We start from the raw sequence: 18,113 nt of genomic DNA, 5'->3' as shown, positions 1-18,113 counted from the left end.
CCAGACGCGCCACGGCGCGCACCTCCGCGCCCTGCAGCGATCGTTTCGGCATCTGGTCTATTTTTTTGCGCGAGCTGCAAGCGATCGCGTCAATCCTGGCAGGAAGTCACACATGAAACAACGAGAAAATCCGGTCAATCTTCAAAATTAAAACAATTTTCAAAATAAAACGCCGCGATTGACAAATCTATCTATCTAAGTATCTAAACAGAGCGCGAGAGAGACAAAGATACGCACAGACACACAGACATAGACACACACACACACAGACACACACACACACACACACACACACAGACATAGACACACACACACACACACACACACACAGACACAGACACAGACACGCACACACACACACACACACACACACAAGAAAGAGAGAGACACAAAGTGGACTGGCTATAGGGGGTGCGGGCGGGGTGTCAAAACACACAGGCAAACAGAGAGAGACCAGCGCGGAGAAATGCGCGTCTGGTGTGAACGGAAGTGTTCTGGCTCGCGCGCGATTTTCATTGCGCGGCGCTTCGCAGCGCTTCGGCATCCAGTGTGTCCCCGGCGTAAGGCTCGCAACATCAGTGACATCTTTTAAATTTCTTCTTAAAACTAACTTTTGTGCTTGCTTTTATGTGATGTCGTCCTCTTATCGTCTTCTGATTGGCTCTTATTTATGTTTTTAAAATGTTATTTCACCTTATTCTTACTTTTCCATCCTTTATTGCTTTTTTTGCGTTAATCTCTTTTGTTGCTTTACTGATTTTATTTATTTTTATTGTTTGTATTGTTTTTAGCTATTTTATTGTTTATATTGCCTTGACTGTTTTCTATCTCTCCTATTGCTTTCACAGCTTTTATTTGTTTTTGCTTTAGTTCCTTTCTTTTTTCTCTTTCAGTTATTTTATTTCTTTTTTCTCTTTCTTCCTGCTTCGTCTCCTTGGTCTTGGTTGTGTGGGTTCTCCTGTTGCCTATTGGGTATTGGGTTTTATGCTTTGCTTGTTTTGTGAATTGCTGGTTTTATGATCTGCTTGTTTTCTGCTTTATTTTGCTTGCTTGGCCGTCAAAGCACTTTGTAAACTCTTGTTTTTAAAGGTGCTATATAAATAAAGTTATTATAATTGTTATCAAACGCTCGATGATTCCCTAAAAAAGCTTGACGTAAGGCTACGACATTAACTCAGCACGAGTGTGTGCACGCTCTCTTTGTGCAAGTTCTCAACAATATATAACTCGAGCAAATGAGGAGATATTCTCCTCATTTTACTGACTTAACAACATAAAACACATCGAAAATACAGTCGCAGCCAAAGCCGACGCTAACAGAGAGTAACATAAACATCAGTGCAAAACTAACTCACAATTCATGGATGCACACACGATGAAAAGAGTCCATCGGGGTTCACTGATGTCTCCATAGTAGGCGCAGTAAACAAGTCCAGGCATGTCTTCCTCACTGCCGTGTTTCGGGGGGATGCTGCATTCAGGTGCGCTCAGAAACGTGAGTGATCAGACGCGTGACCTTTTGGCGACACCTTTACTCCCCCCTCATTGTACACTGTCCGTCCTTCTGTCTGTCTTCTTCTCAGTAGTTTCTCTGTTTGTAGCATTCTCGTCTCTGACCACAATCTGAAGTGTAGAAAGAGAGGGGCTCCTTGATAAATCTCTCGCCTACACTGCATCCTGTACTCGTGTTTTGTGTGGTCCGGTGGGTTTGTGCCTTAGCTTGACTTGAGTGAGCAGCGTTCCTTTTTTTAGAAAGTTCTAGAATTTTATTTGAAAAGGAGAGTATATTCATGCATGATGATATTTAAAGAGTTAACTCCTCCTCACTGAGGTGTAAACCTGCAGAATTGGGTGTCAATACAAATTGTATGCTAATTCTGTTAATCTGAATTTTCCTTCTGAATAAATACTTAAGACATTTCAGTCTCCTGAAACTTCATTCAAAGCTCCAGTTTTCAATTCAGCTGAACAAATGAGGTCTCTCTGTACAGGATGTATAAATTCTTCAACTCAGAAAAGAATCGCCAACAGCTTCCACTTCTTATAGGATCGAAACATGCAAGCTATGATCAGACATGCTGATAGGTTATCAAAGAACCATTCCCCAAAAGCATGAACTCACACTGCCACCCTCACGGTGCAGGATGAGTCCATGAGAGCCTTTGTCATCATCGACCAGATCAAACTACCTTGTTGTTTCATTAACGATGAATCCTCTAGTCATGGAGTTCCACAAGGTTCTGTGTTCCGACCGATTCTTTTCACTTTATATATGCTTCCTCTGGGTAATATCATGAGGAAACGCTCCATTAACTTTCATTGTTATGTAGATGATACTCAATTATATTTATCAATGAAGCCAGACGAAACCAATCAGCTATCTACACTAGAAGTTATTGTGATGGCATCCAGCACCACTGTTAGGAATCTGTGAGTTCTGTTTGATCAGGATATGTCCTTCATCTCCCACATGAAACAAATACCAAGGACAGCCTTCTTTCACCTTCACAACAAACATCAGACACATCAGTCGGCTTCTGCTCGACGTTTCTGCTTGTTAAAGGAAGACTAGAGAAGTGCTGTAAGTGCAGTCCATGTCCCCTCTATCATCATACAGCGTATTATTGAACCACCAGAGGGTGGCATGTAACCAAAGAGGCAAGAGACTCCTCCGCCCTGCGTTCTGCCTCTCAGGCTGCAGGAAGGCTGCCCTGTCTGATTGCTTGAGGTTGAGATCTCTTACAGCCTGAGAGGAAGCCTGCAGAGCACAGACACTCTTCCTGCTGACTCTGACATTATACTGCTGCTGCTGGGGGTGAAGACAAGCCTCGTGTGTCTGCCTCTGTTCATCAGCAGATATCAACATGTAAATTACATCGAAATATAAAGAAAAAGGGGCAGTGAGTCACAAGACTCTTTGGGTGTCACATCCTGTTGGAGTTTAGTTTCACTTTCAGAGCACACTGTGACGCACGCAGATTATTCTGTTCATCTGACCCACAGCTGAAGGTAATGAACATGCTTTACTCGATAGATCAGTGACACTGAAACAGCTGTGTGAACCTGCTGCATCTCTATCTGGTTTGTAAACTGTGGATTCAGACAGTGAGAAGGTCCTTTGATGAAGTGAATACATGTGTAACTGTGTAACAAATATCAGCTCTTTAACCTCCATTAGGAGCTGCTGCGTCTTCATCACAGATCTGTTTCATCATGTTTGTGTGGAACTGGTCCGCCGGGTCCTGACATCACTGGCGGTCTGTTTCCGTTGGATGCTCATGAGGGTGAGACGGTGTCAGACAACAAACACATCCGGACTGAGGAGGAAATGAGCGGCTGCTTCTTCTGTTTCCTCGACACATCAAGGAGGAGAGTACCGAGAAGCTGAGCCGGCTGCACAGGTGGGGATGTGTGACTGTTATCTCAGTGTGATGAATGTACAGCATAGATGTTTCTCGATATTAACTGTTTGAATCCTCCTTCAGTTTTGGCTCGTGTTGTAGTGCTGAGGTCGGTGTTCGCACAGAGACTTACATGTGTTACAGTGTGTGAGTCGGAGGAACATGCAGCGTGTCTGAACCGGTCTGACAGCTCGAGGCTGAGGGGCTTTTGTTTCTCACTGTTTACACCCTGAAGTGAAGAGGACTCACCTCAGCCCCTCCCTCACCAGCCGTCACTGTTCTTAAAGAGATTTAAAGGCACACAGCTTCATTTACGGCTTCAGTTTGATCTAATTTCAGGATTATTATGTTTTAATGCTTCTTCAGGATTGTGAAAGGAAACACCTGAAAGGCTGTGATTTCATATTTTAACATTTCTTTGTTTTTTAATCTGAGATGACAAATAGAAAAAAGAGCGATACGAGCCTCTGGCTCCATCTGATGATTTAACTGCAAATTACATGTTTGTTTCAAATTATAGTTAGTATATAAACTTAAAGGGTGTCTCTATATTTTAAACCTGGGTCCTATTTTACTTTAATTTTTGGGGACTCACAATTACAAACAGTGTGTGAATGTCTCCAGTAGATGTGTTAATCCTGCAGCAGTGAAACACGCTGTAACGGCTGCAACATAATCCTTGATGGATCAAAGGTCGTCCACTAAAAGTTCTTGTTGTTTCCACTGACAGGCTCAGATTGTTATTCTAAGTGTGTCACAACATTACAGAAAGGATCCCTACAGAGATAGACCTTTTTGTTGCAGAGGAAGATTATTTTTTTAACCACAAACAGACGTTACATCGCTCTCTGCAAACACACCAGACTCCATTCATAAAAACACTGATTTAACCCCTTGGTTAACATGGGAATTGTTATTCTTCTGCTGCCTTGATCTGTTTGTATTTTTGTGTTATTGTGTGATTTTGATGTGTGAAATAAATAGTTTGGATCCAAAACTTTTTTGTGTAACACACAATAACACAAAAATACAAAACAATAAAGGGCAGGGAACCGAGGAACTCTCATGTTCTGTGATGTCAAAAATAACGTTTTTGTGAATGGAGTCTGGTGGCTTTGAAGAGAGTCATGTGTCAGCTGTTTTTGCTTATTGTGATGTTATTTCTGGGAGTATCTTCTAATGTTTCAATCATCTTTAAATGTTACATCGCTCTCTTCAAACACACCAGACTCCATTGATAAAAACAGTGATTTTAGCTGCTACTCATCACTGGAGCAGTTCTCAGAAATAGAAAATCAGTTACTGGTCGTGAAAACTGAAATGAAACTTTTGTGTATTTTAAAATTAGATCTGTGAGACTGTTTTTAAACGCTGCAGCGAACTCCACGTTATCAGTGTCAGGTGTGGAACGACCTGTTCAGGTACATTTTCCTGCCTTTGTTTGGTCTATGTGCCTCTTCACTGTCATTTTATCTTTACTGTCTACAACATCACTGACACGTTCAGTGAAACAGTTTTATATCATGGCTCTGATCTAAGTTAAAGACCTCGCTCTGCAGCTTCAATCCACTTTGAATAACGTCCAACATGTATTTACTTTAATGAAGATTAAACAGACTCACTTGCATGACTCTGGTTTATGTCCTGTGTGCTCCAGGATGGTTGAGTAATGTGGGCTCTACTTCTTCATTTTGTGGTCACATGGTTTCTGTCATTTATGGTTAGCAGGATGCAAACGAACTAAAGTAAAATGAACTGTAGTTATGGATGAGTCGGGGGGGCACCAAGGTTTCTGTGGCCCCTCTATATATTGACATGATGATAATGTGTGTGTGTGTTGTTGTGTTTGTGTGAAGGTGGTCTGCTATGGATCAGTGTGAGGACAGAGAGGAGGCCGCCCCTCCCTTTAAACGCGCTCTGTGTGAGGGACATGGAGCTCAGAGGTGAGACCAGCATCTCTAACCGTCCACGACTCACATCCCTCCATCATCCTTACTCACACTCACAGCCCAACGTTTGTTGATGAAGCCTGTCTGTTTATGTTCAGACACATGAATGTATGGATGGAATCCTGAAGGATTTCAAAATAAGAGTACCACAAAAAAAACATCTCAAACATAAAGTGTGTAAGGGCTGACTGCACAGAGACAGAGCCGTACGATAATTAGTATGAGACCTGCCCAGTATAACCAGTCTCCAACACGTGACTTTGGACCAGTCTTAATGGGAGCATGAGCAGATGATACACCGACTGAAATCAGTCAGCTCTATGTTTTATTGAACCTGGGTGCTTGTTTGGTGATTGGTGGCGATAGAGAGGGTTTGGCTTCACTTTTAGGAAGCTGCCATGTTGGCCATCTTTTTATACAGTCTATTGTTTGGAGTGACCCATTCATACACACACTGAAATCAATCTGCTATAATCTTAGTCTAAAGACTAAAAGTGAATTCCTGGTGTTCTTCCTTTCTGACAGTTCCTCCTCCGATGTACCTGGACCTGAACCCAGCTGTATGTCCTTTAAGAGTGACTGCTCAAATGAACGCTACATTCATTTTAACAGACAACCCTCTGCTGCAAAGAGGTAAAGTGTTCATAACATAAACATAAGACTGTTTTATTTTCAGCATTGTTCTTCTACACTTAAATGAGTCCTCTCTTTGGAGGTGGAAAAACACATCTGCTGTGCTGCGGGACAAAACACAGCACAGTTTGTCACATATCCTCAATCATTGCTCCCCTGTGTTCTGGGAGCCGTGCACATTATGTTTCATCTGTTTCTATCAGGAGGAAGCTGGAAGAGAGCTGGATGAGAAAAATGTATTTGACATGTATTTTGATTGTATAGTTTGACTCATGTCACATCTGTTAACATGGAGGAGGCGTGCTTTATGAGCTATACTGCAGCCAGTCAGCAGGGGGCGATAGAGAGGGTTTGGCTTCACTTTTAGGAAGCTGCCATGTCGGCCATCTTTTTATACAGACTATTGTTTGGAGTGACCCATTCATACACACACTGAAATCAATCAGCTATAATCTTAGTCTGAAGACTAAAAGTGAATTCCTGGTGTTCTTCCTTTCTGACAGTTCCTCCTCCGATGTACCTGGACCTGAACCCAGCTGTATGTCCTTTAAGAGTGACTGCTCAAATGAACGCTACATTCATTTTAACAGACAACCCTCTGCTGCAAAGAGGTAAAGTGTTCATAATATAAACATAAGACTGTTTTATTTTCAGCATTGTTCTTCTACACTTAAATGAGTCCTCTCTTTGGAGGTGGAAAAACACATCTGCTGTGCTGCGGGACAAAACACTGAGCACAGTTTGTCACATATCCTCAATCATTGCTCCCCTGTGTTCTGGGAGCCGTGCATATTATGTTTCATCTGTTTCTATCAGGAGGAAGCTGGAAGAGAGCTGGATGAGAAAAATGTATTTGACATGTATTTTGATTGTATAGTTTGACTCATGTCACATCTGTTAACATGGAGGAGGCGTGCTTTATGAGCTATACTGCAGCCAGTCAGCAGGGGGCGATAGAGAGGGTTTGGCTTCACTTTTAGGAAGCTGCCATGTTGGCCATCTTTTTATACAGTCTATTGTTTGGAGTGACCCATTCATACACACACTGAAATCAATCAGCTATAATCTTAGTCTAAAGACTAAAAGTGAATTCCTGGTGTTCTTCCTTTCTGACAGTTCCTCCTCCGATGTACCTGGACCTGAACCCAGCTGTATGTCCTTTAAGAGTGACTGCTCAAATGAACGCTACATTCATTTTAACAGACAACCCTCTGCTGCAAAGAGGTAAAGTGTTCATAACATAAACATAAGACTGTTTTATTTTCAGCATTGTTCTTCTACACTTAAATGAGTCCTCTCTTTGGAGGTGGAAAAACACATCTGCTGTGCTGCGGGACAAAACACTGAGCACAGTTTGTCACATATCCTCAATCATTGCTCCCCTGTGTTCTGGGAGCCGTGCACATTATGTTTCATCTGTTTCTATCAGGAGGAAGCTGGAAGAACTGGATTCCAGCCCTGTGTGCATGCAAAGAGCCAGGTGTTCTTTATCTCTTAAGGACAGACGTCACTCTGTTGGATAAAGGTCCAGATTTTAAACTGATAAGAAAAACAGAACAAAGTGTTTCTATCAGACCATCAGCTGTGAGATCATCACTGTTTTTACATTTGTAGCTTTGTGGTGTTGTAGCTTTGGTTGGTTCCAATATCCTGTGGTGTTGTAGCTTTGGTTGGTTCCAATATCCTGTGGTGTTGTAGCTTTGGTTGGTTTCAATATCCTGTGGTGTTGTAGCTTTGGTTGGTTCCAGTATCCTGTGGTGTTGTAGCTTTGGTTGGTTCCAGTATCCTGTGGTGTTGAAGGTTTGTTTGTTCCAGTATCCTGTGGTGTTGTAGCTTTGGTTGGTTCCAATATCCTGTGGTGTTGTAGCTTTGGTTGGTTCCAGTATCCTGTGGTGTTGTAGGTTTGGTTTGTTCCAATATCCTGTGGTGTTGTAGCTTTGGTTGGTTTTAATATCCTGTGGTGTTGTAGCTTTGGTTGGTTCCAGTATCCTGTGGTGTTGTAGGTTTGGTTTGTTCCAGTATCCTGTGGTGTTGTAGCTTTGGTTGGTTCCAATATCCTGTGGTGTTGTAGCTTTGGTTGGTTTTAATATCCTGTGGTGTTGTAGTTTTGGTTGGTTTTAATATCCTGTGGTGTTGTAGTTTTGGTTGGTTTTAATATCCTGTGGTGTTGTAGCTTTGGTTGGTTTTAATATCCTGTGGTGTTGTAGCTTTGGTTGGTTCCAGTATCCTGTGGTGTTGTAGGTTTGGTTTGTTCCAGTATCCTGTGGTGTTGTAGTTTTGGTTGGTTTTAATATCCTGTGGTGTTGTAGCTTTGGTTGGTTCCAATATCCTGTGGTGTTGTAGCTTTGGTTGGTTTCAATATCCTGTGGTGTTGTAGCTTTGGTTGGTTCCAGTATCCTGTGGTGTTGTAGCTTTGGTTGGTTCCAGTATCCTGTGGTGTTGCAGGTTTGGTTTGTTCCAGTATCCTGTGGTGTTGTAGCTTTGGTTGGTTCCAATATCCTGTGGTGTTGTAGCTTTGGTTGGTTTTAATATCCTGTGGTGTTGTAGCTTTGGTTGGTTCCAGTATCCTGTGGTGTTGTAGCTTTGGTTGGTTTCAATATCCTGTGGTGTTGTAGCTTTGGTTGGTTCCAGTATCCTGTGGTGTTGTAGCTTTGGTTGGTTCCAGTATCCTGTGGTGTTGTAGCTTTGGTTTGTTCCAGTATCCTGTGGTGTTGTAGTTTTGGTTGGTTTTAATATCCTGTGGTGTTGTAGTTTTGGTTGGTTCCAATATCCTGTGGTGTTGTAGCTTTGGTTGGTTTCAATATCCTGTGGTGTTGTAGCTTTGGTTGGTTCCAGTATCCTGTGGTGTTGTAGCTTTGGTTGGTTCCAGTATCCTGTGGTGTTTTAGCTTTGGTTGGTTCCAGTATCCTGCGGTGTTGTAGCTTTGGTTGGTTTCAATATCCTGTGGTGTTGTAGCTTTGGTTGGTTCCAGTATCCTGTGGTGTTGTAGGTTTGGTTTGTTCCAGTATCCTGTGGTGTTGTAGCTTTGGTTGGTTCCAGTATCCTGCGGTGTTGTAGCTTTGGTTGGTTTCAATATCCTGTGGTGTTGTAGCTTTGGTTGGTTCCAGTATCCTGTGGTGTTGTAGCTTTGGTTGGTTCCAGTATCCTGTGGTGTTGTAGCTTTGGTTGGTTTTAATATCCTGTGGTGTTGAAGCTTTGGTTGGTTTTAATATCCTGTGGTGTTGAAGCTTTGGTTGGTTCCAGTATCCTGTGGTGTTGTAGCTTTGGTTGGTTTTAATATCCTGTGGTGTTGAAGCTTTGGTTGGTTTTAATATCCTGTGGTGTTGAAGCTTTGGTTGGTTTCAATATCCTGTGGCGTTGTAGCTTTGGTTGGTTCCAATATCCTGTGGCGTTGTAGCTTTGGTTGGTTTCAATATCCTGTGGCGTTGTAGCTTTGGTTGGTTTTAATATCCTGTGGTGTTGAAGCTTTGGTTGGTTCCAGTATCCTGTGGTGTTGTAGCTTTGGTTGGTTCCAATATCCTGTGGTGTTGTAGCTTTGGTTGGTTTTAATATCCTGTGGTGTTGAAGCTTTGGTTGGTTTTAATATCCTGTGGTGTTGTAGCTTTGGTTGGTTTTAATATCCTGTGGTGTTGTAGCTTTGGTTGGTTTTAATATCCTGTGGTGTTGTAGCTTTGGTTGGTTTTAATATCCTGTGGTGTTGTAGCTTTGGTTGGTTTTAATATCCTGTGGTGTTGAAGCTTTGGTTGGTTTTAATATCCTGTGGTGTTGAAGCTTTGGTTGGTTTCAATATCCTGTGGCGTTGTAGCTTTGGTTGGTTCCAATATCCTGTGGCGTTGTAGCTTTGGTTGGTTTCAATATCCTGTGGCGTTGTAGCTTTGGTTGGTTCCAATATATTTTTGGTCTGTGCCACAGTTTTATCGGTCCTAAGCATTAAAGGGGTCAAAAAGAGCTGAAGGGACCGAACCAGAAAAGTGACTGAACCAATTCATAAACTGAAAGCTACACAGATACAGACTGGACTGTCACAGTGGGACAACTACAATGATAAAGAATTTTAACCTAGCATTTGTCTCTATGTGGACAAACATACCATGAGCTGATTCTTCATGATTCCTCCACAGAGTCAACCAGGGGATCTCAGAGGTTCCTGGTGGTCAGTCTGCCGAGCTGCATGAAACAGACCTGGACTCCACATTTAAGGTCTGTGCGTTTACAACAATTATTCTGCATCTATTCTATTTAGACTAGAGGATTGTCAGTGTGTCCAACATGGATCTGATGTTTGGTTCCACGATTGTTGTTAGACTGTGTCTTTCATATTATATTCCATTCCAGCTGCTGGAGGAGAACATTGTCACTTTTGTTCAGAAAGAGCTAAAGAAGATCCAGAAGGTTCTGAGTTCAGATTACCCAGAATGCTCAGAGAGTCAGAGGGAGGATGAGGAGGTGTTGAAAGATAAGGAGGCAGAGGAGATGAGCAGCAGCAGAGAGGCATTCCTAAAGATCACAGTGGACTTCCTGAGGAGAATGAAGCAGAAGGAGCTGGCTGACTGTCTGCAGAGCAGTAAGAGGATTTTAACATGCCGTATAAATGGGACATTCAGTAATGTCAATCAAGTAAAAATATATATTTGTATAAGGATCCTTAGTCAAAATTAAATTTTCAGGAGGAATTTCAACTGTTTTTGTCTTACCAGTTAATGTAGGACCTCCTGGCACAGTTTGTCAGCATAAACTGAAGTCTAACCTGAAGCAGAAGTTCCAGTGTGTGTTTGCGGGGATCGCTAAAGCAGGAAACCCAACCCTTCTGAATCAGATCTACACAGAGCTCTACATCACAGAGGGAGGGACTGGAGAGGTCAATGATGAGCATGAGGTCAGACAGATTGAAAGAGCATCCAGGAAACCAGACAGACCAGAAACAACCATCAGACAAGAAGACATCTTTATAGCCTCACCTGGAAGAGTTGAACCAATCAGAACAGTGATGACAAAGGGAGTGGCAGGCATTGGGAAAACAGTCTTAACACAGAAGTTCACTCTGGACTGGGCTGAAGACAAAGCCAACCAGGACATACAGTTCACGTTTCCCTTCACCTTCAGAGAGCTGAATGTGCTGAAAGAGAAAAAGTTCAGCTTGGTGGAACTTCTTCATCACTTCTTCACTGAAACCAAAGAAGCAGGAATCTGCAGGTTTGAAGAGTTCCAGGTTGTGTTCATCTTTGACGGTCTGGATGAGTGTCGACTTCCTCTGGACTTCCTCAACAATGAGATCCTGACTGATGTCACAGAGTCCACCTCAGTGGATGTGCTGCTGACAAACCTCATCAGGGGGAAACTGCTTCCCTCTGCTCGCCTCTGGATAACCACACGACCTGCAGCGGCCAATCAGATCCCTCCTGAGTGTGTTGACATGGTGACAGAGGTCAGAGGGTTCACTGACCCTCAGAAGGAGGAGTACTTCAGGAAGAGATTCAGAGATAAGGAGCAGGCCAGCAGAATCATCTCCCACATCAAGACATCCCGAAGCCTCCACATCATGTGCCACATCCCCGTCTTCTGCTGGATCACTGCTTCAGTTCTGGAGGATGTGTTGAACACCATAAAGAGAGGAAGTCTGCCCAAGACCCTGACTGAGATGTACATCCAGTTCCTGGTGGTTCAGTCCAAACTGAAGAACATCAAGTTTGACGGAGGAGCTGAGACAGATCCACACTGGAGTCCAGAGAGCAGGAAGATGATTGAATCTCTGGGAAAACTGGCTTTTGAGCAGTTACAGAAGGAAAACCTGATCTTCTATGAATCAGACCTGACAGAGTGTGGCATCGATATCAGAGCAGCCTCAGTGTACTCAGGAGTGTTCACACAGATCTTTAAAGAGGAGAGAGGACTGTACCAGGACAAGGTGTTCTGCTTCATCCACCTGAGCGTTCAAGAGTTTCTGGCTGCTCTTCATGTCCACCTGATGTTCATCCACTCTGGTGTCAATCTGATGTCAGAAGATCAAAATTTCTACCTGAAAAAAGAAAGAGGTGAGTCTTCAGTGACAAAGTTCTACCAAGGTGCTGTGGACAAGGCCTTACAGAGTCCAAATGGAAACCTAGACTTGTTCCTCCGCTTCCTCCTGGGTCTGTCACTGCAGACCAATCAGGTTCTCCTGGAAAGCTTGCTAGCATTAACAGGAAGAATCTCACGGAGCACTCAGGATATAGTCCATTATATAAAGGAGAAAATAGAGGAGAACCCCCATCCAGAAAGGAGCATCAATCTGTTCCACTGTCTGAATGAACTGAATGATTGTTCTCTAGTGGAACAGATCCAGCAGTACCTTCGTTCAGGAAGACTTTCAAAAGAGAAACTCACTCCTGCTCAGTGGTCAGCTCTGGTCTTCATCCTACTGTCGTCAGAGAAAGATCTGGATGAGTTTGACCTGAAGAAATACTCTGCTTCAGAGGAGGCTCTTCTGTTTCTTATTCCAGTAGTCAAAGCCTCCAAGAAAGCTCTGTAAGCAACAACATTTTGCATATGCATATGCTGACAATACCTTGAAATGCAATCAGGAGAGAACAATTACTTACTACTTCTGTTAAACTTTACTTCTTCTCTCCAGGCTGAGTGGCTGTAACCTCTCAGAGAGAAGCTGTAAAGCTCTGTCCTCAGTTCTCAGCTCCCAGTCCTCTAGTCTGAGAGAGCTGGACCTGAGTAACAACGACCTGCAGGACGCAGGAGTGAAGCTTCTGTCTGTCGCATTGGAGAGTCCAAACTGTACACTGGAAATACTGAGGTAAGATTAAGTTATTTGTTACATCTTGTAATGGGGGGAGGGGAGTAACCAACAGTTTTCCAACACAGTACCATGACTGCAGACTTTAGGGTGATGACTCTCATTCTTACCTCCTCATTCTGTAGCAAAAAACGGCTATTGTGCAATACGGATCCATGTATCGACTTCATGTTATCTAGATTTCCTCATACCCATATACCCCTAGTTTAAAATGAGTTTTGTTCATTATTTCCTCTCCAGACTGAATGACTGTTACCTCTCAGGGAGAAGCTGTGAAGCTCTGTCCTCAGTTCTCAGATCCCAATCCTCTAGTATGAGGGAGTTGGACCTGAGAAACAACAATCTGCAGGATGCTGGAGTGCAGTTTCTGTCTACTGGACTGGGAAGTACAAACTGTACTCTAGAAGCTCTAAGGTCAGATTTTGGTTTTAAATGACTTGTGATATATTCCTAAACTTGAATCTATGTGCAGTTCAAACAGCCTCTCTCATGTTAAGCTTTGGAATATTAGTACTCTTTCTGGGATTTGAAGTGGTGATTGAACAGAATGTTTTCTCATTTTATATTCTTTCATAGTCAGTACTGGTACCCAGCTATCACTGTAACTCCAGATGATCTCGAGGTGGATTCTTTGTGTATTTTCAGGCTGTCAGGCTGTCTGATCACAGAGGAAGGCTGTGCTTCTCTGGCCTCAGCTCTGAGCTCCAACCCCACCCATCTGAGAGAACTGGACCTGAGCTACAATCATCCAGGAGACTCAGGAATCAATCTGCTTACTGCTGGACTGAAGGATCCACAATGGGGTCTTGACACACTTAGGTAAGAAGAGGCCAGCTGCAGCCACAAACAATCGGTCTGATTGAGGAGAAAGAGATGGAAATGTTTTATGTCACACTGGCAGCCCAGTTCATATAACCCTGAAAAGGCTGTCTGATAAAGGGTATCATCATCAGTCGGTGTCCAGTACAGTACAGTACATTCAGGATTGAAATTGTGTTTCTCCTGGTCTCTGATGCAAAACATAAAGGATGAGGGAGGCAAAAATCCATTGGGTGTAAAGTAACTTGAGAATTAAGAAGCTTTACCTGTTGTGTTTAGCTCAGAGGCAGCAGGCCATTAAAGAGTCAGACAGCCTGAATGATGATGCTGGTGCTAAGTCTGGAGGATCTTGCTTGGTTGCCAAGGTACTTTTTCTAAGACAACAGCAGGGTGAAGGGTGCATTTGAGATATGGAATGGGTCTTCAATGATGCTGGAGATCCTGTATGTGCAATGTTTAGTGTTAATGTAGTTGGTGGGAAGAGATGTCCCAGTGATCAACTATACACTCACTAACCTCTAAAAGTTGTTGCATCTGAGTTGTCGAAGTTCCCATACCTGACATTGATGTCAGGATGCTCTCTATGGTTCATCTTTGGAAGGTGGACAGTGATTGCTGAGGGGAGGCTGGTCCTCTTCACATGGTGGAGGCGCTTGAGGTGCGGTTGTACTTTCTTGATCAAGGATGTACAGTTACGTGAAGCTATCAGCAATGTGCTCACCAAGATATACAGTATGTTGCTCCTGACTAGCTCTACACAAGATTTGTTGACGTAAAAGAGATGTAGAGGGATGTGGGCCTTCCCAAGGTCCATTGCAATGTATTTTGTCTAATCAACGTTGAAAGACTTGTCTCTCCACCTGGCCTCTGTACTCCTGTCTCCTCTTGTTACTGATGGGACCCACCATTGTTGTGCCCTCAGCAAACTTGATCATGTAATCAAAGTCCGATTTGGTGGATAAGTTGCGGTTAATTGTTGTAAACGACATTTGGATAATGCCAAATCCCTAGGTGGAGCACCGCCATCCCTGTCGGACACCATTGTCCCGGATTCAAAGGCCTGTTCTTTCTGACAATAAAGTGGACCATGCACTTACAGATGTAGCTGATAACAGATGGGAAAGTCTGCTCCAGATGAGTTAAGTAGATATCTGTAAGTGGCTGCTTCCTTGAAAATGTACCTGTGTGTGCAATTAAGGTCTGTAGGACTGAGGTAGTGCCAGCTGGTCAAAATCTGATCTACTGCAGATGTTTGTGCAAGCCAGAACTAGAGCACGGTGGTGTAGTAGTTATTTCTGTCAGCTACCAGCAAGAAAGTTCTTGGTTCAAACCTCACGGTCAGACAGGGCCTTTATGTGTGGGGTTTGCATGTTCTCCTTGAACATGTTTTCCCATAGTCCATAGACATGCCTCAGGTTAACTTGGTGACTCAAGTTGCAATGGGTCAAAGAATTGTATGTCACTAAGTGTTATCCCTGTTATTGACTGGCATTCCATCAAGGGTATACCCCTCCGGCTCTAGCCAACTCCAGTCAGGATGGTCTCTGACCCCCATGACCCTCTAAGCGGCACAGCTAATGTATGCATGAATGAATAAGTCTTAGTTTCTTCTAGTCTTAGAACACTCCTGTGTTCCTCTTTATTTTAATGAACAGTCCATGTTTGATACTGAAAGATGATATGCTGGTCTGACCCCCCTAGAGTGGAGCCTGGTGGAGTCCAATGGTTGAGACCGGGCCTGAGGAAGTGTAAGTATATCCTTAAATTGATTCATGAAAACAAGGCCTCACACTTTCTGCCATCCTAGAACTGTCACATCACTCATACAAATCTCTGAAGTTATCTTCAAACTGTCAATTAATAACCAGACAATCGGTAAATCACTGAAGCTGTACTGTGTCTTGTTCTCTCAATCAGATTCCTGTGAACTCACATTGGACGCTACCACAGTGAACAGAAGGATCAAATTGTCTGACAACAACAGGACAATGACATTTGTGGAGGAGTACCAGTCATATCCTGATCATCCTGACAGGTTTGATGAGTGGCCTCAGCTGCTGTGTAAAAACGGTCTGACTGGTCGTTCTTACTGGGAGGTTGAGTGGAGAGGACATGTCGACATAACAGTGAGTTACAGAGGAATCAGAAGAAAAGGAGGCAGTGTTGACCGTGTGTTTGGAAGAAACGATCAGTCCTGGAGGCTGAGTATCTCTGATGGTAGTTACACTGTCTATCACAATGACAAAGTAACCTCCATCTCCTCCTCCTCCTCTGTCTCAAACAGAGTAGCAGTGTACGTGGACTGTCCTTCTGGCACTCTGTCCTTCTACAGCGTCTCCTCCGAAGCACTGATTCACCTCCATACCTTCAACACCACCTTCACTGAACCTCTTTATGCTGGGTTTGGGTTTGGGTTCTGGTTCAGGTCTAGTTCCACGTTGTCTCTCTGTTCTCTGTAGTAGAAACAGTCTCTCTGCTGAACAGAGCTGAGTCTGCATGGGATAAAAGTTACATAAATCTTTTAGGATGTTGTACTAAAAATTCAAACTGAAAAGTTTCTTGATTTACACTGTAAACTTCTTCCACTTCCAGTCTTTAAAGAATGATCGTATGATCTTTAAAACGTGGAAATGCTGTTGACTTCATGTGTAGGTTTGAGTTCTGACTCTTGTTCCAATAAAAGCAAAATATTACTGTAAGTGTGTTTGTTGTCTTTATCGGGTCAGGACTATTGATTCAGCTCAGAGATACATTATAGGGCCAAAGGTGTTTGGGCACAGTTGTCTGCTAACCGCTTTCCCACAGGTAAAAAAACGTACTAACACTGGCTTCTTTGCTTAGTGGGAAAGGTTACAAACAGCGTTCAGACCCGGGTCAAATGACTCTGCAGTAGACCCGGGTAATTATTGCCTCGGCTCCGATCAGCATCGATTTCCTGCACAGAGCCCTGACCTGGACAACATCCAACATATTTTAATGTGACTGCAGGGGTGGACATTAAAGTAAATTTACTTGAGTACTTAAGGATATCTTTTGAGTATCTGTACTTAAGTTGAGTTTTATTTTTGGGGGAAACTTGTTACGTTTGACTCCACTACATTTCTATGAATGTTCTCGTTACTCTGTACTTTTGCTCTGAAGTCGCCTGATTCATTTTCTTTTCTTTTCTAAAATCCCAAAGACAATACACGGTGTTTGTGTAGTTCTGCGTGTGGTTTGTCTAAGTGGGGTTGCCGTACCTGTTCCTCGTGCGTCTCCATGGTTGAACATAGAGCAAACATAGCGCAAACATCACTCAGATCAGGTCATTTAGTGGTGGTATCGATGGCTACGGCAGAGAAGGATGACGATTCTCCACCTGAGCACCCACGGCCATGTCTTCAGCCCATGTTTGAGGTTTTTGAAATGAAGAATGATGCGTATCGTTTTAAATGTTCGCTCCGTTTACCGCGCTCAAACTTCATCACAGCCTACAAAAATTTGCCGTCTTGTTATTGTTTCTATTATTTGGGAGCTGCAAATCTGTAAATCTGTAAATGTTTTCGAAATAAAACGTAGCAGAATGTACATCCATGTGTTCTTGACTGCAATCATGCTTTGTAAAAGTACTTTGAATACTGAAGTATTTTTAAAAGCAAGTACTCCAGTATTTTAACTCAAGTAATAATTTGACTGAGCAACTTTCACTTGTATTGGAGAAACATTTGACCAGGAGTATCTATACTTTGACTCAAGTAATGAAGTTGTGTACTTTGTACACCACTGTGTGACTGTGATTGGGCCTGATCAACATCAGTGTTAGAATTAGTCATCCTGATTTAATGAGGCATTCGCGGTTTCACTGTACTGACTGCCCATATTTCTATTTCCTCGTCACTCCCCCTCGTCTGTTCTCTACTCATCTTGCTGCCTGGCTGTGTGGCTGTCTCTGCAAGTGTCATCACCTGTTAACAACCCACAATGCACTGACTTTTGGTTTGCTGCCTGTATTAGGTCCTACTTTAAGTCTGTTTATGTTCTCACCTGAATCAAACCGGACCGTGGTTCATTGGAAACAGACCCGTCTTTTCTGGTGGACCATGGTCACTGGTCTGCTGTCCGGCCGTAGGTTAGCTCAAAAGTCTCTTGATGAGATGGTAACAAAATGGCTCCACCTGAAGTATTTCAGTCAGTATTTATACACGTGCAGTCACTGTCCTGTTTTTACATGACATCATTTTTCAAACCAGCGTGTGTAACGGGTGTGATCTTGCGTTGTGTCGTGTCGTTTAAAAGTATCACAGACGAGGATTCCCAGTTTCGGTTGTTTATTCTGGTGATGGACAAATACGGCAATCACTGGAATGTTCTCGAACATGCATTCAGGATGAAGCTACAGATATAGAAACACTCATGTTAACACACATACACGCAGCTTAGCATGCGGCTAACTTAGCTAGCAACATAGCATACATGCTAATGTTCGTAGAACAAATATAGTGAATATGCAAGTCTACAAATGCGTGTACGTCTTTGTCCATGTCTCAA

At 43.1% G+C, this 18,113-nt stretch overlaps 1 protein-coding gene across 2 annotated transcripts in view; it reads left to right on the top strand.

The window, feature by feature from the left end:
• Positions 1–17,042, top strand: part of LOC138603314 (NLR family CARD domain-containing protein 3-like) — a 19,926-nt gene extending 2,884 nt beyond the window's left edge. Inside the window, exons 1-14 of one of the 2 annotated variants that reach the window (XM_069675013.1) lie at positions 2,865–3,009; positions 3,179–3,401; positions 5,258–5,344; positions 5,876–5,983; positions 6,487–6,594; positions 7,100–7,207; positions 10,105–10,183; positions 10,319–10,547; positions 10,681–12,487; positions 12,594–12,767; positions 13,008–13,181; positions 13,413–13,586; positions 15,288–15,334; positions 15,504–17,042. In XM_069675013.1, coding sequence (XP_069531114.1) covers positions 5,268–5,344; positions 5,876–5,983; positions 6,487–6,594; positions 7,100–7,207; positions 10,105–10,183; positions 10,319–10,547; positions 10,681–12,487; positions 12,594–12,767; positions 13,008–13,181; positions 13,413–13,586; positions 15,288–15,334; positions 15,504–16,045 — 3,627 coding nt within the window. In that variant the 5' untranslated portion in view covers positions 2,865–3,009; positions 3,179–3,401; positions 5,258–5,267 and the 3' untranslated portion in view covers positions 16,046–17,042. Of the gene's footprint in view, positions 1–2,864; positions 3,010–3,178; positions 3,402–5,257; positions 5,345–5,875; positions 5,984–6,486; positions 6,595–7,099; positions 7,208–10,104; positions 10,184–10,318; positions 10,548–10,680; positions 12,488–12,593; positions 12,768–13,007; positions 13,182–13,412; positions 13,587–15,287; positions 15,335–15,503 lie in introns of those variants that run through there. The other variant, XM_069675014.1, reaches the window with a different exon arrangement.
• Positions 17,043–18,113: the final 1,071 nt, after the last annotated feature.

Source organism: Semicossyphus pulcher, unplaced genomic scaffold (genome assembly GCF_022749685.1).
Source record: "Semicossyphus pulcher isolate SPU_LCO1_2020_fin unplaced genomic scaffold, fSemPul1.0.p SCAF_24, whole genome shotgun sequence".
NCBI lineage: Eukaryota > Metazoa > Chordata > Actinopteri > Labriformes > Labridae > Semicossyphus > Semicossyphus pulcher.
Note: the sequence above shows the minus strand (reverse complement) of the source record. Positions and strands in the feature narration are given on the sequence as shown.